This window comes from Phalacrocorax carbo, chromosome 5, assembly GCF_963921805.1.
Source record: "Phalacrocorax carbo chromosome 5, bPhaCar2.1, whole genome shotgun sequence".
Classification (NCBI taxonomy): Eukaryota; Metazoa; Chordata; class Aves; order Suliformes; family Phalacrocoracidae; genus Phalacrocorax; species Phalacrocorax carbo.
Window position 1 is genome coordinate 35,404,851 of NC_087517.1, and position 26,333 is coordinate 35,431,183.

Here is a 26,333-nt window from a genome sequence, read left to right on the forward strand (position 1 = left end):
TCCCCCCAGGTTAAAAAAAAAAAACAAAAACCAACCAAACAAAAAAAAAACAGTAAAAAAATTGCTTCCAGCTTATTGAGACTGAAATGGTCCGTTGGACTAGAAACTGAAATATCATTCTGGAGATAACCAACTGGTCAGGACACAAAGTACTGTATTTACAACTCAAAAATATAACTGTTATATACTTTAATTTATAGCAAATTTAATACATTAGTGTTTACAAAATAAATTCTGGACTCAATTGAAACAGCGTGCTGCTTATCAAGTTCTTTTTCCTTCCTCTCACTTTAATTGAAGAGACCAGCAAGCTTAAGAGCTTCTTCCGTGATCCACACACAACTTTTGATCATGCCAGATGTTGAAAAGCCAGAACATTTCCTGCATTGCTAAAGTCTTGTTGCTTGGTACCTTCTATCACTTGAGCTGTACAGTTCAAACCTTAAGCTGTCCTTTAACAAGTTCCATACACGTCTCATGAAAGCTACTCAGATACTAACCAGGGCACCGGCTAACGTTACAAACTGAAGAAATATCTTATCCGTATTACTAGCTCACACAACAGGAAAGAGGAAATATAACTACACATTCAATCTCTTATTTCTAACAGCAAAGCTGCAAACTCCGTTGCTTAAAGTAAGATACTTCAGTAAGTGAAACAGTACCATACAGTTCAAGAAACATTTTTTTAAAAAAACAAACATTTTAATAGTATAAAAAAGTTGTTTACTGGTGTTTCTACTATAAAGCTTTGTTCCACAAATCAAAAGTGATAAAATAATTAGATATGTTTACAGTGATAAGAGACTGCAGTGTAGACATTTCAGCTCACATTTTGCTGACCGTTTCAGTACAACATAGACTGTGACTGAATCGTTAATACACATCTATGACACAGAGCGAACTGCAGACGTGAAGTGCACACCTGAATATGGAAGTTTACCCACTGGCACGGCAACTTACTTTCTTCCACCCTCCCCTTCCCCTCCAGAACACACTGTAGGCAAAAACTGTATTCAGAAACTGAGGCATATAACTGTTTTGACTGCAGGAACGCAACTCTTATTGAGGGAGCTGCACAGAGGGAAAATGGATGCACACAAACACACCATGGTAAATTCCAAAGTTATACGCCGACTATTTCTCCTTAGATAAAATGACATCTGCAAAAGTGAAAATGTACAAAAAATAAAAACTGTCAAAATAAATAAAGAATACAGATGTTAATTAATCACAGATATAAAGAAACGTATTGGCATACTGTATGCAGTATACGGTATATTCATAGAATCATGTGGGCTGGACAGCACTTAATAAGGAGTCACATGCTAAAGACGCAACTCCTTGTCTCTCTCCTCCAAAAGATCTTATGGTTTCTGGATATCAAGTGCAACCTTTTACACTGATGCATTAATCCTGCATCATATTTCATCTTTGCCACACCTAGGATGCTTTTTTTTTTCCTCCAAAGATCCGCAGGAGTCCAAAAAGTTATAATGGTCTGAATCACAATTTTTGCAGCCCTGCCTATGCTACTTGGTCTCTCGGGTTTCCTACCAAATGAGATTTTAGCAACTTTACAGTGTATCAAACCAGTTTTTCCCAATGAAATGGTAGCCTATCATATGGACTCTTCCATACTCTAACTGGCATTTTCTACGCTCCTGAACTGTAGGTAGGTATTATGCTGTGAGTGTGTTACACAAAGGCTGCTGAAACCATTGAAAGTGATGCAACGATAGTTAAGTGTCAAGTATGTCCGCTATAATACAGAATCAGGGTCTAGGTCTATCAAATGCTATATCCACATAACATTTTAAACCATGAAATATTTTATGCATTTTCCTTTTTTTCTACAAATATTGTTGCAAACTTGCTGTTAATTGTGTCACAAGGTTCGCATTCCTAATTGTCCAAGGATTTTTAATTCAAATGTTTAACAACCATATCTACGCTAGGTACACTTAAAGTAGACATTGAAATTTCAAGTAAAATGAACTGTAGCCACATCTACTGGACTCAATACACGTCCCGACATCTAGATTTACTTTGATAAGTTATACAAATACATAATACATTCTTAAATAATGAAGACCCACAATATTAATTTGTGACTCTTCCCACGTTATAAAACCACTTTTACAGGAATGTTTATCCACCTGTATTACTGTTTTAGTTTGCAGTGTCTCTTGCTTTCCTGTTTCCACAGATTACTGTACCAGTTCTTAGGCTTTGGCTACTGAAATCTCTTATTTGAATGAGGCAACACTGGTTATTAAGGCTGGTTTTTTTTCTCTTGTGAAGTTTCATTCTTTACTATGATACCGTTTTCCAGAGCAGAATGACTATCTTGTGTCTTCAGGTTCTGTTTTTATGACCTTCCTTTCTATGTTGTTAAAAGCCGAATGAGGAAAATCCTTTAAAATACCAAGGCCTTCTGCATTAAGAAAGAAAGAAAAAGAGATGTTAAAAACACTGCCTGTGAACAAATATATTATGTTCTTAGTTCAAAAAAAAGGTCCATGAATCGTATGGATACTAACACTTGAAGCAATAAATTCTGCCTCCTCCTACTGGGCTTTAACACAGCTGTGTTAGAACCACCTCAGTTACACTGCAGTGATGACAACAGCAATCACCACAGATTTACTTCAGTTCGCTCTGGGAGCAGGACTTAGTGGAGCTGCACTCTTCACTTGCATTTTGAAAGGGAACTGGTAAAAATCCCCAACTAGAAATTTCACTAAGTGAATATCACTGGGATTGGGACAAACGGCAAAAAGGGTGAGCTAAGATTACAATATACCAAAGTAGAAGATGGAAGATTCTGCCCAGCCTTCAAAAGAACTACTTTTGCATCTTGTCTTTCAAATAACCTCTTTCCCATTGCATCTTCCAAACTCAGGTGGGATTTTGTTATGATTCCTAAAGTTGCAAGAGTCTCAAGAATTCCTGGCTTTATCTCAGTGCGCCGAGTATTAAACCAAAACCACCCATATAGATTTCACAACGGATTCTTGCTGTCTTCTATCAAAACTTAGAATGCGTTTCTCCCAGTGCCAGAGGTACATTACAAGATTGCCAGTGAGCAAGAGTCAGTGAATGGGAAACCCAGTTCAAAAGATGTACTGCACTATTTGGTTCACAGTACAAATACAGTGCTAGGTTCTCAGAATAAAAAAGTCTTTTTATAAAAAAAGTCTGATTCCTTTATACAAAGTGAAGCCATGTTATAATAAAACTGCATTACAGTGACAGCAACGTAAGTTTATAACAGCAGTAGTTTGGGTGAATACTGCTCTCTGAGGACAGACACATGCCAGAACTTGTTTATCTGAACCTAGTTACTACATCCTCTAAGCTTTTCCCAAATACTCCTCAATCTGATTCTAGATTAGCAAGTAACACTCCTCTTGAAGTTTTGTCCAAAGCCTTGATTAGGTTACACAGAAGGCATGCCAGGCTGAGCTACTCGCTTCTTCACTCAGAGACATCATCTGTTATTAAGTTCATCACAGGCTTTGTAAGAAATGGTGGGTAATTTAAAACGGACAGCACTAACCTGAGGACTGGGACTTTGCCTCACCACTGGGGTAAAGGCGGATCAAATCACTGCACAGAGGTTTTCCAACATGCTGCTCTCCATCAAGTGAAATGTGCTGCAACTGTCTACTTGGCAGGTTTGACATTCGGAGATTCAGCGGTCTTTCACCTGGAAGTTGTTCACAGTGAAACACTGATGCATTAAAAGCAAAGCAATATTAAAATACAGGTAGTGACTCAAAGACATACTAATTCTATCAGCAGAAGTGCATCCTAAATTCTGGCTGCTCAGGGAAGATTTCTAGCAAAACAAGGCTTATGTAAATATGCCACTTCGCAGACTATTCCACAGGCACTGTTAGAAAGGGATACTCAGCCAGACCCCTGTCCTGTGTCCTGTCCCATCATGTTCCCCCACCCAAAAAAGTCTCCCTTATTCTGCTCAAACCCCCCTTTGAGATCCTAGAAATTCCCACTCCTCCTGCACAATGGATAAATGGTGTAGCGAAGCTTTCACTGTGAAGCAGAGGTGCCACACACCTAATTCTTCCTGTATACTTGTGTACGGCATCGCTTGACCAATACACACAAAAACTTATGTTTTAACGCTTACTTATATCGATTCCCTTAGTTTCTCCCTCTACCGCTTCTGTTCCCTCCCCAAACAAAGTAGCTCTTAAAAAACAGATAGAAGAACTTCTGGTTGTATTTTTTGTGTTTATAACATTTTGTCTCATTTCACAACAGTAAAAAAAGAAATCCAAACAGAAAGCACTCAAACAAAACAAACACTCCTAAAATTAATTCAAGCTAAGGAATAGCCAGTTGGTAAATCAAAGAGAGAACCATAAAGCTGTAAGCTTTTTGAAGAATAACAAGCTACTAAGAACATCATTAGAATCTGCTTAGTTCTAAGCCAAGCTCCTCAGGTTTTGTTCCTAGGCTGCACAAACAGGTAAACAAAAAAGGGTACCAACTACATTATCTGCTTTACTTTTGATTTCTACCAAGCAAGAACACAAATTAAAGGCAACATTCTGCTCTATTTTCAGAACTTGGGATGAAGCTAGAGCCACGTTCTGCCCTCAGTCATAGTAGTGCACCCTACCTTCTTCCCTCCCCACATTATCCTTAGGGAAAGCAGTTTGCCCAAATACATTAGAGCAAGAGAGCAGAACATGACTGTATATCTGATTGCATTATTTAGACTGTAAACACTTCAGGGCAGAAATCTTGTCTCGTCCATTCAGTGCTCAGCGTTCTATACTAGATAAATAATACCACTGACGAAAGGTTGCATAACACCAGATGTATTTGCTGGCAGCAACGCCATGCCTGGAAGCTACCATACCTTGTCCATCAGCATTATCTAATGACATGCCATTGGGGCTGTGCTCCTCTGAGTTCTGTCTGTAACACCCTGTGGAAAGACGTCTCTCTAATGCAGCCTGGTTGCAAAGAAACTCCATCTGTTTTGCCATTACCTTTTCTGACTGCAAATAAAGCAAAAAAAAAATTCTATATATATACACATACATATAGCGAGGCAAAACACAGGGAAGAAACCAATATCAGATAAGACTAACAGCCTAGATAAAGGTTTTTGTTGACTCATATGTACAGATGTGTACTTTACAGTTTCTTCAAAACTACCAAGCAAACAAAATATTTTTGCATCCATGTAGATTTTCATACTGTACATCTGAGTCACTCAAGAATACTTAAAATGCAAGCTGCTGTAGTTCATCCATGCAGAAAGGCAACGTTAAACTCTGTTCTTCGAAAACGCACAAAAAGCACTTTCTGCACTTTAGGACTGCAGGTTACGTGAAGAGAATCTCAAGAAAAGCAAAAAATAATGTCTTAATTATCCAGTTAGCTCTATTCAAACGTATGTCTTCACAAAGTATTCCAAGAGCAATGGCAACATCTGCTAAAAACTTATGCCAAGATTTCACCAGACATCTTGGAATCTTTATTTTAGGAAACAGCACTACACAAGCTTAAAAATCTGCCATTCTGAAAGTGTAGGATGACAGTATGTTTGTGGGGGATAAAGGTGTGAAATGTCTGTCTAGAAGAAGAACAAGACCTATACACCTCTAGAGAGTGAAACTAAAGAATGCAGTGCAACGTGGGAGGAAATGGCGTCTGAATGTTTGTCATTGACTTTAATGCCAAGAGAATTCTAACTTTCAATATAATCTTGTTCTTGAGAATGTAAATAAGCATCTTGCAAAAATAAAAAGAAAATCACAAGTCAAGAAAGTTGATTGAGAAGAGCCACAATGAACATAAGAACAGAAACCGTACAAGCTTAACATCTACAACTGATAGGAAAAATTTCATTTCTTTTTCAGGTAATGCTATAATTGTTTCATCTGGTACAGAGGCCTATTAATTGCAGAGCACTTAAGTTTTCTTGGGAGATGACGAAAGCCCTGACTTCCCACAAAACTCTGCTTACTCAGCATAGTTCAACAATTTACATATACAATGACAACATAACAGACCAGCATAAATCTGAGCTTGTCCAGCACAGAGATGACCCTGACAGCAGGGTAATGACATGACAAATATTTACTTACTCTGGCTTAGAGCTCATCAGGTTCTGCAGAAGACACTGATAGCTCAAGCTTGATCTTGGAAGGTAGGTAAAAGAAGAAACTATTTTCAAATAGTTTACTTTCAAGTGTGCTTTAACTTTGCTATTCTGCCACTCCTGTTACACCTTTTGAACTCTAAAATAATTTTTAAAAGAAATAGAACGTTTCTCACTCATGCCATTTTTGTTTTTAACTGGGATAAAACCAGAATTTTAAACTGCAATGATGCTTCTGATCACCACAGAAAAACCTGCAGAGTTGTAGATACATTTAAGCTTAAAATAAATCTCTAGCCCATTGTTAGTAGCAGAGACCAATGAAAACTTTAAAGCATGTACAAGATGAAAATAAGCTTGCAAAAATCAAGTTCATTTAATCATTATGTGACATCAGAACATGTAGCATAATTGCTTTTTCATGTATCACAATGAACAGATTTTATGACTGTACATTATTTTGCAATAGAAGGTGGTAAAAGACAGGGTAACACATCTAGTCTCAAAACACAGGAGTGTAACTCCTAAATGTAATCTTACGTGAAAATTCAGTGATTACATTTGCCCAAATCAGCTATACAAAATAAATTTGTTGTAACTTAGCATGAAATCCCTCCTTGGCAACAACTGGCAGTAGGAGATGTGTATTTTGCCTCAAGGCTGGGATACGCTACAGAAAAGATAAAGAAAGAATCTGAAACCTGCCTTCATTTATAAAAAGCTTTCTGGATACTCGAAAACACTGCACTTCCACAAGGCTACATGCTATTTAGAAAGGCAAATTCTTCCTCTCGGATCCAGAGGTTCACTATTTCCTAAATATACTGGCCTTTCTTCTTACAAGAAATGTCAGAACTGAGGACTCCAAGACTGCCTACTCTATTCCTCTAGACTCAGTAACTTGAACTTTCCATTTATAGCTAATAGCACAAGTAACACAGCATGTACTGTACCAGTAGTACCCTACTTGCTCCCAACAGGCAATCATGTATTTTCAAGCCTACGACACTAGGTCTTGCCTCCTTGGAACTAACAAGGGTGAAGCTGTAGCACTGTGCCAGAACAGTTTCAGAAGGTAAACCCAAATTACGAGTGATGCAATCACAGCTAAGCTAGGTAGCCTTTGAAAATTGGTGGTAATTACTTTAGTCATCAAGACAATACATCAAAAAAATCAATGTACAAAGACAGATCCTCTATTATTCAGTGTGGTGTAGTTGGTTTACCTGAGAATTAAGAGCTGTTGAGTCTTCACTCTTTCCTTTAGCCAAAGCAAGTGGCATTTTGTCTTGCTGATAGAGCGTCTGGACTGCATCCTGGAAATCAGGATAACTATCCTATGGAGCATAAGAAGAAACCAAACACCAAGAGGGACATATTATTGATTTTTCTGCATGCTCTCTGTGCACTCAGAAGGGGAAAAAAACCCCAAACCCACCACATTCCTGAACTTCTGTGAAAATTCTGGACTGCAATTTACACGCTCGTGCTAGCCACTTCATTTAAATTTGTGCATAAAACACACACAGTCCCTCTACAGCTCCTATACATCTAAAATGGCATACAGAGACAATCATATTTCATCTCTCACAGTTTCAGGTGAATCCAGACTGCTGTTTTCACTGACATTAAACTAGTTTACATTCAGCCTTGCCAGGCAGATTTAGGCCTATGTTTCTGTCACTCGTTACATACAGCAGCTTTGGAGATTCTTAAGAGATCAAGTTTATATCTAGTCAAGAATAAGGCACAGCAGCTGGATATACTAACCTTCAGAAACTGAGCAAAGCCTCCCAAAATGCAACTTATTTCACACAAAACCTATACTAGTATCACAAAATTAAATATCACCATTTTAAAAGTAGGGTAGCAAAGACTTCATATACTATGGGAAATCATGATTCAATAATTCTTTCAGTCTCAAATGCTTATGACATGAAAGTCTCTTTTGCAGCTTGCATATGTACCAATAAAGCAAATAAAGTTCCTGTGAAAGCCTGCCAAACCCCATTAAAATAAATTAATCATCGAAGCAAAGGTTCAAGATGAGAAATTTACCCTGCTCAGCATTATAACAGGAAAGCTCATGTGAAATAGAGGAACATCCAGAAATATTTACAGAAGCACAGTATAAGGTGACTGTTAAAATGTGAGAGGAAGCTAGAGATCTTAAGACAGACCCAAACCAGAAAACAGTGACATCTGTCACTGAGGATCTGTAGACACAGGTATCAAAAGTACACCAAATTAGGTATATTTTCCTTGTGGATTCTAGAGGCACATGCACGTAAACAATAACATTTTTGACAATAGCTGCAGAAATGGGTTACTGCCCAAGAACAAGAAAAGCCAACTTTCAGAAAAACCACAGGGGAAGGACTACAAGGTCTGTGCCATTGGCAGGCTGCCCACTTACTTGCAGAGCGGTGGACAGACCCACATCAGCTGGCTAGACCCTCAGTGCAACCTAATGCCACTAAAGCTATTCCTTATACTTGGGGGGGGACACCAAACCAAACCAAACCACCTGTCTGAACACTGCATATTGCTTTTATCCACCCAACACACTGCCCCAGGGAAAAAATAAACATGATAGGTATGCAAAATTTTGTAACCGGGTAAATTGCCACGAAACCTCATCCTCTAGAAACAAAGGCTTAGCAGTGCATTTCCGTGAGCACTGACCATTTTCATAGTTAGACCTGAATTTGTTTGGGAGAGAACAATTACGTGTAGGAAGATGAGAAACTGAATACACAACACCCTACCACTCAGGATCCTATTTTTGCAACAGAACAGGTAACATGGCTCTTTCTAATGTATCTGTGATAACTTGCCAATACAAAACCAAAAGCTGCTTCCCAAACATGGGGCCGGCTGCCCACTGCTATGACTGCCACCTGCCAGTCATACAGATAACTCTGGGATGACGATGCAGTTATGGATCACCTTCCTGGAGCCCATCCCTCGCAGCCCCATCGCTAAGGGCTGACGATGAGCAGGCTGGGCCAGGCAACGACCTGCTCTGTACCACGAATGCCTGGTGGTTCCTCTTCCCTCTGTGGTCAGGAGGGCCTGCTGCATGCAGTACAGCATTTTTGTTTTGCCGTGCTGCTGCTCAGTTATTTTTCAAGCGCCTTCGTGCAGCAGATGTTCTCAGTCCCACATGTGCTTTTTCGCTCCCTCTAATGACATTTTTCCAATGCAAACAGTAGCTTCTACTGCTTTTGCTGTTTTCATGAAAAACACAAATCCCACACTTCGACTGGTTTTCTTTTCAACCTTCTCAGCAATGGTGGAGTTGGGCCTTTTCTCTCCTCTCGCTCCACCTATACCAGCACCAAGGGAAGGCGCTTCCTCACAGCCTCCGCTCAGGTCTTCCTGCCTGTGCCCCGACTCCCACCAAGCTTTGTGAAACTAGCTTTTGCAAGCTCTCCCCACCCCCCTCGTTCAGCTGAACGGAGACACTGACACACAGAACAATTCCTTTATACCACTGACAGCAGGAATATTTTTAAAACCCTCTTTCTTTGCTCTCTTGGCTGTTCACACTGACTCCGAAGGGGAACGTCGTCAGCCCCATGGAGAGCAGCAGCAGCAGTGATGAGTAGCCTCTCCCTCCATGATTTCTGCGTGATATACCTGTGACTTGTTTTGCTTTCTAAGCTGGTGCCACAACAGCTCATTGCTTTCAGCGGTGCTGGTACTGAGTCATGGAAGATGACATAAATAAGGGGTGCCCCTGCCCCACGACACCTAGGCAGGAGAGATCCTTGCTCTGCTGGAGAATGCAGTGTTTCCATCCCTGTTTGCCTGTCTGGCTTTTTGTCCAGAGCAGATTTAGGAACTACAACGCCTTTTTTATAATCTGATTCCAAATCCCAATTCACTCCATTCCCTTTTTCACTCCCTCCACACCTTTAGTCTGTCATCTGCCTGGAATTTTTTCCCTTCTCCTCTCTACACTGCACTCCCACAAGCTCACCCACCCACTCTACAAATAAGGGGGAGAGCTCACAGGGGAAGAGAAAGGCTTTTACAGGTAATTTGATGTAATTCATGGCATATTGTTTCTTTGTAATGCTTGTGCGAGTTTCATATTCATGAAGAGGATAAATTTACAATGGTGGCTGTAACCCGGCAGTGTTGCAGCAGCTTGCACACACAGCTCTGCTAGCTCTGCTCAAGGATGACCTTCAGAGTCTCTCTGGAGGTTTTTTGAAGTGTTATTATATTTCAGGAAATTAACTCATCTTTAAGTAATCTTTTACACTATGCAAACAGGGTGCAAAGTCTTTCCAAATTCAAGCGCTAGTATTTTAGACCATGCTTTGCGGAGACATTAATGACTAATGGGTTAAGGAATGGTGAATCAAAACACAGAGTTCAGCCTTAAAACAGAAAGGCAAAATGACCTTTACAAAACAAAACAAAAACCAAAAAAACCCACAAAACACACAAAAAACCCAGAGCTAGTTACAACAGCAACAAAAAAATGACCCATGTTCAGATCCTCTGCATGATACTAGCATTACAGCAACCTAATAGAGCCACAATGAAGCATTACAACTTTAAAAACAGGATAAGGAATTCTTATACAGAAGGAAAAATCTGCATCATTTGCTACCATTTTCATTTTTACATCAACCTTTCTAAAAACAAACAACCCCTCCATAATCCCTAACATACTACTAAAAAAGGACCTTTTTTCCCTTAAAATGCAAGCCCCAAGAACCCAAAACACCACATATAGAAGTGTTCTACTGTGTAATACTGCATCTTTTAATTTATTTCAAGAAAAGTACAGGATTTACAGTGTACCTCAGAACTAAAGTAATGGTTTACTCCTTAGAAGACTCCCAAACTTGCAAGGGAGAAAGACATTTATGCTGATAACAACACTGGTCATGTCATAATTAATAATGCTATGCTATCAAATGAAAGATAATTTAATTTAGTTTAATTTTCACTTATTTTGGAAAAATGTCCTATTTCTGAAATAGTAATTTGTACAGTTAGGACATGAAATCTTCACAAGCATTTTAAAATACGACTGGTAATTTTAGATAAAAAGAAAATCAAGTAAACATCCTTTCTCAGAATTACTGAAGTGTCTAAAGAAAGCAGGCCTTCCAGACTCTTAAGATTTCACCATGCAGAAAATAAGAGCCTGCACATCCCCTAAAGCTGTCCAAATTTCCTGCTCTCCAAAAAGCCTAAAGTTTCAACCTGTATTTTTCAGGATTTTAATTCTACTTTTTCTTTCAATGAAGATCCTCTGGGAAATAAAGCACCTCCCTTACAGTGTGTCATTTTAGATACTTGCTCATCATTAATTATTACTGAATGAAGGAAAAAACTTCCTAATGCTGAAATCTAATAGTCAGTGAAATACTATTTCAAGCACAGGAGTGGCAGCTCCCACCAGCTCTTCTAAATTCTGACTAGACTGGACAAAAGAGGGGAGACTCAAGCAACCACCCTGCAACATGTTGGTCAAGGCAGATCATTCTGAAAGTGGATAGTCATTTAATGCAGCTTTTCCCTGCTCTTTTTTGTGGATTGAAGAACAAGCAAGCACAGGTCAAAGCAAATCCTAACACATGTAAATGACATGAGTAAAGCCTCAATGCACATGTATGTTTTGCATCATGTAAACTCAAGCTACAACTGTACACAGACTGATGGAACTTAACAAATAAACAAGAGTAAGTCTTCTATATCTATTCATAACTGCCTTTTGAAAACTAACACCTCTCACCAGGGGTTGCCTAACAAGGAAAAGCCTTTGCAGCATGGCACTACTGAAAAAAAAAATGAAAGCCTTACATACAGTGCATCACAAAATGAGTTACATATGAGAAACGCATTCCAGAATATGCTGCAACTTTCCTCTACCGTTAAGAATACATTGCATATCTGTGTCACGTACAAATCTAGCTCAGGCCTAGCTTACATTCTAGTGCACATTTAACCTACACCTTTTGGGGTAGGCAGCACAATACAAAAAACACACAACACTAAGGATGAATTAGATACCCACGTAACAGTGAAACAGTAATTTGTTTTAAAAATAAATTAAAAAGGAAGATCTGTTATACTTATGAGGTATATTGGGATACATAGGGGCTTTTTTTAAAAAGGCCTAAAATTTACTTTCCAGCAGCGGTAACTGAAGAAAAATGTAAACTAATATATATATTTCTCAGTAGGAGAGCAGCAGCAAGTCTCAGCATCTCCCTACACAATATCTGTGCAGGTGTATACATCAGCCGTATACACGTGCTTTTTACAGAAAACTAATTACAAGGACTGTAAATTAGTATCTACAGGTACAATCATTTGTGGCATAGTCAGAGATGGCTAGTATTTTGCCACCAGTCCTTCCCCAGAACTCTGAATTCTGGACATGATCAAAAGCTGACTCAAGTGAATTAAGCAAACCCCACCTCACACTGACTTAAAAGCAGGAGGCCCTATGGGGAGATATTTCCTATAGCACTTGAGCTTATTCCACCACAGGAAGTCAGTCAGGCCCATTCCTCCCCCTCCTACTCACTCAGAATGCAAAACACTGAGAGTAACTTTACTGTTAAGCAAATCCTGCTCTTTACCCCTGCTCCTACAGGTTTCTCCCTCAAGCATTTACATTTGCAGAGACAGTGGTGATGTTCTTCCCCCCTTTCTCTCACACCCATCAACTCCGTCAAATGTTTTTCTGACAAATTTCCTTACGACAGATCCCTTCAAAACAAAAGCAAATTTTAGCATGCATAGGTCAATTTCAGGAGTCACAATACTGTACCTCTATTTTGATTCTCTTTGGTGACAGCTCATCCCTTTCTCCACATTTAGATCTAGAAGAGAAGACACATGCACTATCAGTAAACAGCACATTAACCGTGACCGTCAGAAAAAATAATGAAAAACAGAGTCAAGGAAAAAAAAAAAAATCACGCAAGAACAAGTGAGATGCACAGAAAAAGCCTCCAATTCACTTGGACATGGCAGTCAATGTCACTCAAGTATAAAGGAACACAAGCACCTTGTGTTGTTTTCAAAAATGTCAAGAGACTCATACACTCTTCTTCTGAACGGAAAAGCAAGCTACCTGGGCACAGAGAATTACAGAAATGTCTGTGGCACTGCTTATCCAGAATGGACAAATATTTACATTAATCACTATGGAAGAAAGGGGAGCGAAGGAAAACCATAAAAAGATCCTAGAAGTGTGGGAAAATGTATTTTGAAAGGATATTGCATTACACGAGGGAGTTAACATTTAAAAACAATTTATAGAAGGTATCAACATTATCATTCATATTATTAATTCTAAAATTTTATTGGTACTTACAAGCTGTTAAGCCTTTGTTACTGTTTAATAACAGCAGTTCATTTAACAGAACAGCAACAACTGAAATTAGGACTCGGCTTCAGTTCCTTTAAAGCAAGTTTGTAAGCCACTCCCTGTGACCTTATCTTTTTAATTCCCTGGAAACTAACGAGCCAAATCTGTATATGAAAAAAAAAAAACTGATACAATAAGCAGCTTTGGCTATTCTGCCTATTTACATTAACCTTGAAATACACAAATGCCTCAAATTCTTGAAATGCCAGCATCTCATATGCCTCTCAACGTGAACTATCATCACTAAATCTGGAAAAGTAGAGAGCAAGTAAAAAGGTAGTTCAAGACAGCTAAATCTTAGCAGTTTGAAAGCTTCACATCTTAAATAGGATTTTCCTACCCAACCTCAGAAGAGCACTTTGCTGACTAAAGAGCAAGAAGAAAGTGTCTCTAGTGCTTCAAAGGAAATGCTATCAGACTGATCATTTCCCTGAAAGTAAAGGTCCTTTGAGTTAATTAAAACCTTACTTGGTAGTCCTGTAAGTATACTTGTATGTAACCTCTCGAGAGATTTGCCGAGCTAGTGCGAAGAGTTCATCTCTCCTGGTCAGCAACGCGTTATCTTTTACGCACAGCTGAGCGGCTGCTTCATTAACTGTTAGCTGGAAATTAAACACAAAAACAGGGATTCATGATTTTGCATACTTTCACCCGTTGTGCTTGTAAAAGTATCTATTTGTCTGAAATAATAAAAAATTTCAATTGCAAGTAAAATTACCTATAATTGTACGCTAAACCCTGGAGGGTTTCTTCAGTTTATTTATACCCTTACTAAGCCAGGTAAGCCTCTGGGAAGAGAAAAGATATAGATGTAGTTGATGCATTTAGTGTCCTTTAAAGTAAAACGTTATCGTAAGACTCTCTCAATGTGCACCACTTGTGCCTCATCCCAGCATTAATTAAATCTCAGTATAAAACAGTAGCTCTGAACATTCACAGTGTTTGGCTCCCGAAGCCTGGCTTACAGGGAATACTATTTTTATAAACGCAATATGCCCAGGACGTGGGGACAAAAAAAAAAAAACACCACCAAAAAAACAAACCACAAAACCCCTGACAGTGTGGGTACAGATGGCTTTCCCTGGTGAATACAGCATAAATTCTGTAGAAGGTGATGGTTTAAGAAAGGATTAAACTTTTTTTAGCTATGTTTCTCACCCTCGTGTTTGTGAAGACTATCTTCAGACATGAATCAAATGTAACTTGTTTCAAGGATGTTTTCCTGAGCCTGCTGGGACACATTTCTAGTGCCTCTGCTGCTGGCAATACTTTCATAAAGGGAGGGGAGGGGGGGAAGCCTTAAAATGGTTTCACAATGCTCTTCAGAAGCCTATAGAAAGTGGTGATACTGTCACGAATTATAACAGCTTAACAATACTGCTGTCTGAAAAGCTGATGGTCAACAGTATGGACAAACAACAAAATTATCAGCACTAGAGACACTGAAACTGAGATGCTGGAGAGGAGCTTCCCTGCTCCTTCCACAGTACGCAGGGGCTGAAGAGACATTTTTACTTCTTCCTCATCTGAAGAACAGCCAGCACTTGTAATGAGGCATAACAGCAAGAGGCCACCAGAATACTACAAGTGTTTTTTTTCCAAAGTGCCCACAACTCTTCTGCCCTTCATTTCTAGAAATTAAGCTGCTTTGAATGGCCTTGGCTTCCCGCAAATGAGCATGGCTGCTTTGCTGCCACTGTCAACAGTATGTTCTCTATCTGTCTCAGACTGCTGAATATTACAAAGCAGCTAGGTTTTCCACAGCAAAATCAGCATTTTCATGACGGATTGAGATGTGCCACCCCCAACCCTTGATCTGGCAGTGCAAAGAACAGCTGCAGTTCAGCGCACAGGGTTATGCGGCTAAGGATGGGCAGGACCGCACATGTGTGACCTCAGACACCGAAAACACTGCTCGTACAAGAAGTCCTTTTCATGGAAGTGGACAGAAGGCAAGCTGAGGCCAGACCAGCAGGTCTGCAGTTAAATGGTGTCTCCTGGGAGAAGGCTAAGGAACTGGCTCCTTTACCCCTCTGTCTACCACACTGCAGAACGTTACTCGTGAACTAAATCGCAGAGGCCAGCAACTCACCCGAAACACCCCACGCTCCATCCCTGAAGGATGGAAGCTGTCATAAGAGGTGAACAACACAAAACCATGCTGTCCTTCACTGCTGTGCTTGATGTTGCATTAAGGCAAAGTATTTTTTTTTCCCTAATTTGGATGACACTTGCTCTCCAGGGACATTGAAAAAACAAAACCATGTATCAGAAGAGCTGAGATTCTCTCAGTGGCCTGTGCCTGCGCAGTATTTCTAGTAAAACCCAACATAGAATTGCTGTTCCTAATATTTCATATGCATTTTTTCCTGTGTTTAGCATAAAAGCCTCTAATCTGAGTAGGGCATTTCCTGTGACACCTGAATGCTAATCGGCATGCAAACATTAACAGGCGAACTAGATATGTTACCGGACCCTTCAGTCTCCGTACAGACAAAAAAAATCTCACACAGATCAGATGTACAAAGGTGGGAAGTTTAGGTTTAATCTGTGAAACATCCCTAGGTTACTATGTTCCTACAATACAGTGTACTAAAATTAAAAAATATTACCCCTTACACAGGAACAGTTGTTCTACAATGTCTGTCTTTTCAGAAAAAGCATTGGGGGAGGGGAATGGATACAAAAATAAAAGATTAATACCACACTAATTTAAAAAATTACCATCAAAGCAGGCATTAATTTCTGTAACAGCGATAGCTACTACTTTGCCGAGGATGAATAATATGGCTAACGCTTACAAAATAATTTGAGATGGTTTTTATCTCTCAAAGTGTTGAAAGGTTGCAAAAAGCTGAAATGACTGAAAATGCTTTGGGTAGTTGTAGGCAAATGCTGTTTATCCTAATATATGAGAAAAGCCAAATGTATGTATGTTTGTTTTATCTGGTTTCTTCTTTCAGGTCACATCCAGACTTACTGAATTGAAGTGCATTACGGCTTCCTGCCTTTTCAGGAGGCATAATCCTGCAGAAAGAAAGTGTTGCATGCCTAAAAAGAAAGATTCTGTTTGCTGGAAGACTTAATCATATGGAGCAGCGCATAACCACACAGGCTATATGGAAACAGATGGGTATATTCCTATTCGATGGGGTTCATAGTTTCCCCCACTAAAAAACACATGATTAAATACCAAGCCCTGCTGGTTTGGTGAGTCAGCAAAAGAAAAGGAAGAGCCTGAGCTAGACAAAATGTATGACTTGCATTTCTTATACCTGTTTCTCACACTATTAGATAGGACTTTTTTTTCGGTTTTATAGGTACCTAGACAAGCACTGAAATATTAACACGCAAATTATAAACCTGACTCAAATATGCATGGGTCACCAAGTTCAAGAGCATGCCTCATACTCATCCCTCCTCCAGACCAACTTTAAAGTGCTCTCTGTGCTTGAAAAAGCTGTGTAATACCAAGACAATGGGATGGATTAAGGACAGTATGTTTATTAGTTTTGGAACGTCTTTGAAAGATTCTGCATCAGATTTTATGCTAGATCAGTGCCTTACTCAGATAATCCTACCAAGAGCACACACTTCGAAACCAGCTGAGTGTCTACTGCTCTCACTGGCCTCTAATGCTCAAGCCCTCTGAGACACTCTTGTGTTCATAATGAAACTGACAATAATCTAATTCACCACTAATAATTCCATCAAGTTTGAGTTTAATTTGCACACAACTCCACTCTGCTTGAGGAGCCAGATACACCCTGCTTTACATTAAGAAGCTAACCACTACTTAAGTTTTTTAAATTCACAGCAAAGTTTATTCAGCTGTTCACTGCCAGCTGCAAGGAGAAACCTTGAACTGTGAGGCAGAATGACAGCCTTGGAATGTGTTAACACGTGCAGAAAAACAGTCTCTGGACAAGCAGAAACTTACCTCCCTGGTTGTTTAAGATCCTCACTTCTGAGCAGCAAATTGTTTAAGCCATCAAAAACAAAAATCCATTGAAGTTGAGTTTACAAAAGGCAAAATCTGGTTTAGCAGATTTTAAAAAAAAGAATGGTCTCATTGCTCCTATTTGTATATTTCCTGCTTTAAAATGGAAATGGAGAGAAAACTGTTCAGGACAAAACTTTGTGAAACCCGGCCTCTTTAAGCAAACAGTAACCCAATTATAAGCAAATTCTTCTTGCTTGCATGTGTGCAGTTCCCATCAAGTTCAGCGAGGCCCCACATGCGTAAGTGAGGCATAAGTCAACCACATAGTCCTTTGATCTTGTGCCCTAAATCATAATAGTGATAGAAATATTTCCTAAAGCCAAACCATGCTCTCATTCCATTTTTAAACATGGTTTAACAGTGATATAGTAGAGATCTGTAGTGCAGTACTAAAAAAAAAAACCAAAACACAAACTTAACAAGGCAGAGCAGTCATCCTTTCTTCCAGTTCTTCGCTACCCTGCTCCTTCCAACCACCACCCCACTATTCACTCCTCCAGATTCACAGAGCCACTCCTGAGCCCACCACATGCCTGACACAAGCTGCCCCCAGCACCCACCTCCCATTACACTGCTGGATGCCGGGAAACCATCCTATGAGAAGTCTGCCCAGACTTCAGAGTATGTTCTGCAGCTGCTACCCCAGAGAGAGACTGTGAAAGCACACAGCTGCACACCTTGACTGCCTCCATCCTCAGATGGGGAGAACCCCCTTTCTCCAAATCCTGACTCTGCAGCAACTTACACAGGCCATCTGCACAATTAATCCTTTCAAACCCTGCCTTCATCTCATATGCAACTTGTTCTGTTACGGGACAGACTTCCACAAGGTCAGAGGAGTAAGAGAAGATCTGTTCTTGCACACTGGATGAATTCATAGTTTATAAGTGTTCAACATAAAGCCACAAAGCACCTAAGTGAAAGATGCACAGCTAAAACTGTGTGGTAGAAATGTGGGTGACTACTGATGAGTTGCCTCAGAAGCGTCTCCCCAGTCTGTAGTAAAAGCCCTACTGAAGTAACTGCTGGTGATGTGCAGTTGCCTTGTAAATATACATACATAAACAAAAATGTAAAGAAACACGCCTTTTTTCCTTCTGCCCTTCTACTCAGAAGCATAAAGAGAACCTAGTCTTACGCTATGGATCACACACCTACAAAACTACTCCTTGAAGCGAAAAAAGGCTAAAGCCAGTACAGTTTTTTGGCACTCCTGTAACATAAACATTGCCTTTCCTTTTGGGAGCTAAGCCTTACATGCCAAATTTTAAATCCAACTGAAATTTTGCAATCACTGTTAACCGTGAAAATGCTGATGCAGCATTCATATCAACAGCATTTTGGCACTGCCTTGAATTAATGTTTGTTCTCCTCTCATACTGTACTTTGGCGCTAGGGAACTATTCGCCGTACAGACACACCTATTGCATTACAACATATGCAGTGTGAGCCTCAAGAATACCAGAAGAGAAGCAAAGGAGGCCCATACGGACTTTTAAGGACAAGAGGGAACAGATGCTACGCAGGTATTAAAAGGACAAACCTTCAAATAACAGCCATCCATCAATACTGGAGACAGTCCTTTCCCTTCCTCCTCACACAGTGTGAATGTCGCTTGACGGCTTAAGACCACCGTGCCCAAAAAACCCCACAGGTTGTAAAATTAAGCTTCATCCCAATTCAGACACAAAACATCCCACCCCACCAGGTTTAGAGACCGCATCAGCAGAGCCCTTTTTACCTCAAGGGCATAAGCTACAGAGCTAGGTCTCAAGGTGAGGGGAAGACAGCAGAGGGTTTTAACCAAGCCAGGTGATCCTGTTACCAGACACAAGCAATTTTAGTTACTAATCTTCCAAACAACCAGTCTACTCTCAAAGCTGCAAGGGAATAGCACGACAGGACTGCTTTAAAAATGTGCCAAAAGCCTAGAATCCCAAGGGCCATGCTCAGTGCAATACTGGCTTGCTATTTCAGTGCCAACCTGTTTAAACCCTCTGACAGGCCACACCAGTGACCGAGTAATCTGATGACACCAAGTTGAAGTCACACATGCACACACCCTCCCAAAAAAGCCAAAAAAGGGTACTTCCATTGCACCTGAGATTTCTAGCCCAGGGCAGGACAGCCTACGGCTCCTGTAAGACACACAACTCTCATCACCCAGTGAGAAGTGCCCGTACAAGAAGTGTACCATGAACAGCATCTAATAAAAGTCATAGGAATAGGGGAGGAAGCCAACTGTCACTCAGGTATTTTACCTCGTGGAGGGTGAGATGCTTGCCATCCTTTCTTTTCGAGTCAAATCTGCCATATATTGCACTGTACTTCCTGATCTCCTCCTCTTTGTGAGGGTCCTCATCACTCATCTCAAAGATGTGACCAATCATCTTTGCCAGTTTCTTATTTGTTTTCAGTAACTCCTTGACTTCATTTGAGTCACTTTTGGGCAGGGAGGGAACCATACGTTCTACACATTCAGCAACTGACAGAGCAGCGGCAGCATCCAGGGTCTCACTGTTTTCCTTTGGTGAAGCTGGAGAGCCGAGGTCAGCTGGGGAAAGACTATGTTCGCTCTCTGTGGTGTGGTGCCCTTGCCAGAGTCTCGGTTCACTGCCGCTCTGCAGTGATAAGTTCCCCACCACATCAGATTTGCTTGCGCCCACGCTTTGCACACACGTCGTGGCAGCACATTTTGGAATCTTCAGGTGAGGCTCTCTGGTGCTGCTGTTCCTTTCATAACTGCTGCAGGATATCCCCAGCCACGCAGGAGACCCTTCCGGCAGCTTATATATTGGAATGCTGCTGACCGGTAAGGAGGTGAGAGGCTGGTTAAAAAGACCGGGGTTTGTGACCCAGTCCCTCAAAGCCTTCTGCAACCTTCGGACATGAAGGGGCTTGCTAGCCATGCCTACGAGAGCCATTATCTCCAAAAACTCCTCTTCACCTGCTTCACAGAGCTGCTGGACATCATCGCCACCCTGCTGAATGAAGGCATCGAAGTAGAATAAGAGATTTGCTTTTTGTAGTATTCGATACAGCTGCAATTCCCCAAGGGTTCTGGGTAGAGCTGACGCCATCACGGATGACAGAACCTGCAAACAGTAAAAACAGAGATAAGATGAGCACCAGAGCGCTGATGTCCAAGTGCATTCCCCCCACCGCACACTCTTCCCTAAGGCTGTCAACTCAGAGGACAGGATGTCTTTCTCTCATTATAAGAGCACACATGGAAATGAAAAAAGGGGCAATAGCTCTATTTTTTGACCAGTTAACTTAATGGAAACATTTGTGAAAAAACAAGTCAGCAAATAGTTGTGATGCATCTACAAAAAAGGTGATTCAAACACGAAGCCAGCTTCTTTTCAGCATTCCCACTTCATGTTTGTTCCCAAGAACGTCATTCAATATTGCTCACTGCTTCTACTTGACTCTCTTTTATATCTTCAGACCAAAACAACCACAAAACACTCTGAAGAATTGCTGAATGCTTGATCCTCCAAAGAAAAACCGCTCATCAGTTAATTCTCAAATTATTTCCCCCCACAGCAGTGTGGAGGACTGTAAAAGGAAAGGAAAGAAGAAAAGTGCTTCACAGAACCCCAGAGAATTAATGAAGCTGGATCAGTAAAATGGTGTTTTAGAACCAAGTGCTTCTACAGTTTTCCCCATTTCACATAAAAAGGATCTAATGCCTCTGCTGACCTTAATTATGGCAGCAACATCTGTAGACAAAGCAAAAATACCGATAGTTTCCAACACATATAGTTTAAAAATGTTATTCTGAATTCACCTGCCCATTCCATTTGCTAACAGGCCTGCATGTCACCAGTACTTATGCCACGAAATACCATTCAGCAATACAGCAATTGCGCTCTAAGGGCTCCCAACAGACAAATTGCAGCAGTATTCTATGCTTATGGCTGCAGAAAAACCATTTGCACAAGTTCCAACTTCATAAAACCCATTATCCACAGTTATCCCACAAATAATAAACTCTTCAGAGAATTCCAAGATCACACACACACACACACCTCTTCACTCTACGACGGCTTTCACAACTACAAGCAGGCAATTTCCAGTATTACTGTATTAAGCTAAACCACCAATCAATAAGGTCTAAAGCATGTAATTTATAGTTGGTTGGGAAAGTAACAGAACTAAAACATGGAGCTTGTCTACTAACACTGCTCTGGCTCTGCTATCAGATTGCACTTTAAAACCACACAGTCGTAACCTAAAAATCCACACATACAGAACAATTTGCACACACTGGGGGGAAAACTATTTTAATCACGCGCAACCCACCTCCCACCCAAAACTCCGATTAAAGAATATATGTATCCTTTGGGGCGTTGGGAGACTGGTAATCAAAGGCAGAAATTAGTTTTACAATACAGACTTTTGCCCCCCCCCCCTTTTTTTTTTAATATGCACTTTTTCTTCAGCAACTCAAAATAAACATATAGATTTAACAAATGGAACTCAACATCTATTCAGGAGGCATCTGAAAATCAGGCTTTTGCTACAAAACTTTGATTAAACTCTACCGGAGCAAAATAAAATTAGGAGGCCAACAGAAACTTTACAAAAATGCATGTGGCAGCAACAGGATACCTACAAACAATTTCTTCGGGAAGAAAAGCTCGGGGGGGGGGGGGGCGGGGGGAAGAAACTGCACATATCGTTCTTTGTATGCTTGCATTTGTAAAATGGAAGGGACAGCAATGGCCCTTCAGATCTGTGCAGCCACGTCAAGGAGTTGCTGATGAGCTCAAGAACTAATAAACTGCACACTTTGGAACTGAGAGTGAAATTGGAAAAATTTAAGAGCTACATATTTTGGAAATAGAGCTTAGCCTTCAAAGATAACAGTTAATTGCAGAAAAACAATTAAATACTGTCTACACTGAAAGATGTGAGCAGCAACATGGAAAATGAGGAAAATCACTTAAGGTAATCCTTTAAACAGTACATTATTCAGTATTTTCAAAATTGTCATTGCTTCACAGAAGCTCTTAGAAAAATCCTCCCATTCCATACAAACTTTGACAAGACAAACAAAACTAACAGCTTATGGTCTAGTGGCATTTCAGTAAACTGCTCCTACCCTCTCATTTCAAATGATGTGGACTTTCTACCATCAGTAACACAAATTAACGTCTCTAACTGTTCCAAGGATACATGTTAGCTCTGAAAGTCATCCATCTTAGCACAAAATCTACATAAATCTACATAAATGGACTTTGTGCAGAGAGCTAAATTGAATCTTGGGAGGACAGCGGCAGTGAAATTGTACACAGCCCAAGAGCTCCAGGCAAGGCATGGAGCTCATTTTTCCAGCCCACAGGCTGGAAGAGCAGCAACAGTCCACAAGCAGCTTTTACCTAGAGGCTTCTTATCAACAAATCTCCTCATGACAGGTAAAACTGGATTAATGTGTACTATGGAGGCGTCAGTAGCGAGTCCACAGTTCAGACTGCATTGAGATTTGCATTTAAAGCAAGACTGAATTCCCTTTGTTTTGTACTTTAAAGACCAATTCTGTTTTCTAAATTTTGTACAGTAACTCCTGAGATGGCCACACAAATTTTCCATTTAAGATTGCTACCAATTTCTGCAGAAAAGACATTTTCAAACACTCTTCCTTTTGACCTCTTTTCTCCTCTCATTGAACCAAGTTCCTTCTGCACTCACCTCAGTGACATCCCAAGTATTTCTAAACTTTTACAAGGGGAAGGCTCCCTCACCACACTGTCAGCTACACTGCTTTTCCAGACATTACCAGTCGGCTCCACTGTTTCGGCTCAGCTCACAGCCTACAAAGCCGGGAAAGCAGGTAAGCTGGTCGTCCTCAGGAAGAGGACAAGCAACAAACAAAGTTTGCTGAGAAAGCAGCGCAGCACTACTGGAATCAGAAGAAACCGTTAACCCAAAGGACACACGGCATCACTGTTGCTGCCTGGCTCTGCTCACCTATCCAGCTACGGCAAAGCCTTAGCACACCCACTCAAGTCTCAGTGCCACACTTCTTTCAGGTGACCTTTAAATTGCACTTAAGAGATGTCAAGTACTGCTTTCCACTACTGCTGTTCTCATTTCTTAGGGCAGCAGGGACCATGCTGTTGGGGCAAAGGGTGAGCACGAGAAGAGGTTACGCAACGAGAAGACATGGGGCAAGCTCACGGCCAGGAGACTTGTGTATGCTCCTCGGAGAGGAGGGAGGGAGAGCACCTCGGGTGAGACCCTGGGGCACTGTCTGCATCACCCCTCTTCCACAGCCTGCTCGCTAAGTCTTGGGCTTTCTAATCTGTGATCCCAAACAAAGCTGGGTCATGGTAACAGCCTGGTAACGTCCTCTGGCAAACCCTAAGATGCTAGCCAGAACGATCTGCTGCCTTAGGAGCAAGCAAGCACACCTTCTTAGGTATGGCCAACTGCAAACCCTTTCAGGGCAAAAGATGGGAACGCCAAGCTGGCATGGGAAGGTCTGCAGGAATAAATGAACTCAGCGATGGCAACTGAGCTGCTTCTTCTCCCCCTTCATTGCTCATCGTCCATACCAGCAAGGAGTGTGAGAACACACAGGGATAAGCAGCTGTCTTTTACATTTTCACATACAGAACAATCAAAGAAGCTAGGAAATTCCCTGTAACAGAAAGGCTGTTTAAAATACATGCGAGGCTGCATACTGTTACAGCCACAGAAGAACCAGGAAATCACAAGTTAGATTTTTCACTCAGTCTTTGCAACCCGCTACCATGCATTCCTGTTGCCACATTACCTCATTCACATCCACCGCCTATCACCCCATGCGCCATGCCCTGCTCTCCAAATGCTGGATGTCACCTTAACTCTGACCACAAACACAACTCGTAGGAAAAAGGAAAACAGAAACCACAGAGACACCACACAGCACTACTCAATATTTGTAAACAATCAGCACAGGAATCACAACCTGTTCCCGCAACCAGCTTGCTCTATCAAGACAACCAGCAGTAGCAGCAGCCCAGTTCAATGTCTTTAACTACAGGAAAACACCCGTTCCTTCCCATGCTGCCTGGTCCAAGTTCAAAGCCGCGCACTTCCCAGAGGTGGCAGGAAGATACATGGCTGCAGTAAGCAGGTGGTGGATGTGGGTGAAGTATCGGGAGAAGGAAAACTTGGGAGTTGTGGGATGCAAGCACGGGGCAAGGACTTTGCTAGCAGTTTTCCTGCTTTTTAAGGCTGCACTAGAAGTCAGAACAATTGAGCAACCCTAACTGATTTTTGGAGATTTTTATTTCAGGTGAATTATATTTGAGCTGTCACCAATTAAATTAGGAAGACACACAAGGAGAAAGCGTGAAACATCACATTCCTGTATTTTAGGCAAAAGTGATTATTTCATAATATATCTTGATCACTTTGGGCGTTTTGAAAAGTCTCTAAAGACAAACCGGATTTGGATGTGAGAGCTGGCTGCTTTGCATATTCATTACATTTTTGCAGCGTTTCCAAAGGACTTTTAACAGGAGAAGAAAATTACACGTAGCTGCAGAAGCGAGACTTAGCAAATTAAATAGTCTTGTCTAGCTCTGAGATGTGCCAAAATACAACCTATTAAGCGAGTTTCACATTCAAATACAGATGTGTATCTCGCCGCAACTAATATGAAACTTGCAATGTGAAAAAAAAAAAAAAAAAAGAAAGAAATCGCGTGAAGGATAAAGAAAAGAGCCCGAACAGTTGAGGACTCCCACCCGCCCGGTGCCAGCGTCCCGCCCGAGCCCGGTCACCCGCCGCCCACCATGCCGGCCGGCCCCGGGGAAGGGCGCCGAGGGCGCGGGAGGGCTGCGACCCCGGCTGCAAGCCCGCAGCCCGCCTCAGGAGCGGCCCCGACGCCCCTCGGACTCTCCCCCGCAAGGGCTGCGCGGCGGGGCGACCCCCCGGCCCAGCCCGTCGCGGACGGCGGCCACCGGGTCCGGACAGCTTGTCACATCCCGCCGATGGCGGCGGGGCGGGAGAAGGGGGTGAACCACCGCGCGTGGGGGGGGAACGAGACGGGTCGGGAGGCCGCGGAGGGGTACGGCACCACAGTGCCCGGGGAGGGGCTGCGGCCGGTACCACGGCACCGCCCCCCCCGCCGGTACCCCTGCGCGGCCCGCCGCCGGGGCGCCGCCCCCGCCCGTCCCGTCCGGTCCCGACCCGTCCGTCCCGCCCCGCCGCCCCCCCGCGGCAACAGGCACGGCGGGGACGTTTCTGTACTTTCCGCCCACTCCCGCCTTCCCCATCCCCCCCCACTCCGCGCTGGTTTTCTCCGGGAATCACCCACGCACGGCCCGCCCGCTCCTTCCGGCCGTCCCCCGCGGGGCCGGGGCCAGACTGCCCCCACTCCCCGGCCCGCCGGCCCGCACGTACTCTGCAGTAGGCTGCCGCCGCCGCCGCCGCCGGCTGCCCGGGGCTTCCCTCGGTGCCGTCCCGGCGCCGCAGACTCAGCCCCGCCGAAGTTCCTGCCAGCGCCCCCCCCGCCTGCGCGCCGCCGGCCCAGGCTCCTCCTTTCCCATCGACGGGGCGGGTGGGCGAGCCGGTCCCCGCCACCGCCTCGCTGCTGCCGCCGCCGCCGCCGGGGTGGGGGGGGGGAGGGTGGGGGGCGCCCGGCCGCCCCTCCGCTCCCCGCACACCTCGCCTCGCCGCGGCCGCGCCTGCCGGTGCGCGGAGGCCGAGCGGGAAGGAGGGAGGGAAGGAGGGAGGGAGCGGCCTGCGGCGCCCCCGCCCCGCCGCCGGCCCCGGCCCCG

The 26,333-nt window shown here is 42.4% G+C and overlaps 1 protein-coding gene across 2 annotated transcripts; it reads right to left on the reverse strand.

Annotated features, from left to right (window-relative positions):
- Positions 1 to 174: 174 nt before the first annotated feature.
- NAB1 (NGFI-A binding protein 1) lies at positions 175 to 26,333 on the reverse strand. Of its 2 annotated transcripts, none has more exons than XM_064452000.1 (8): positions 25,957 to 26,333; positions 19,818 to 20,651; positions 14,022 to 14,155; positions 12,951 to 13,002; positions 7,372 to 7,482; positions 4,895 to 5,036; positions 3,563 to 3,736; positions 175 to 2,437 (listed from the first exon to the last, which is right to left on the reverse strand). In XM_064452000.1, the coding sequence occupies exons 2-8, from the start codon at positions 20,634 to 20,636 to the stop codon at positions 2,346 to 2,348; spliced, it is 1,524 nt and encodes a 507-aa protein (XP_064308070.1). In that variant the 5' UTR covers positions 20,637 to 20,651; positions 25,957 to 26,333; the 3' UTR covers positions 175 to 2,345. The 2 variants fall into 2 exon arrangements, with proteins under 2 accessions (XP_064308070.1, XP_064308071.1); XM_064452001.1 differs by having other exon boundaries at positions 3,563 to 3,712; positions 25,957 to 26,330.

What these genes read in the sequence shown, in the direction of transcription:
- NAB1 (XM_064452000.1), bottom strand. Translation starts at nt 20,636, where the DNA reads ATGGCGTCAGCTCTACCCAGAACCCTTGGGGAATTGCAGCTGTATCGA. An exon ending in TATACTTACAGGACTACCAA is followed by an intron (nt 13,003 to 14,021) that starts GTAAGGTTTTAA and finishes CTTCTCTTCTAG; the next exon opens with ATCTAAATGTGGAGAAAGGG. An exon ending in AGATAATGCTGATGGACAAG is followed by an intron (nt 3,737 to 4,894) that starts GTATGGTAGCTT and finishes TTAATGCATCAG; the next exon opens with TGTTTCACTGTGAACAACTT.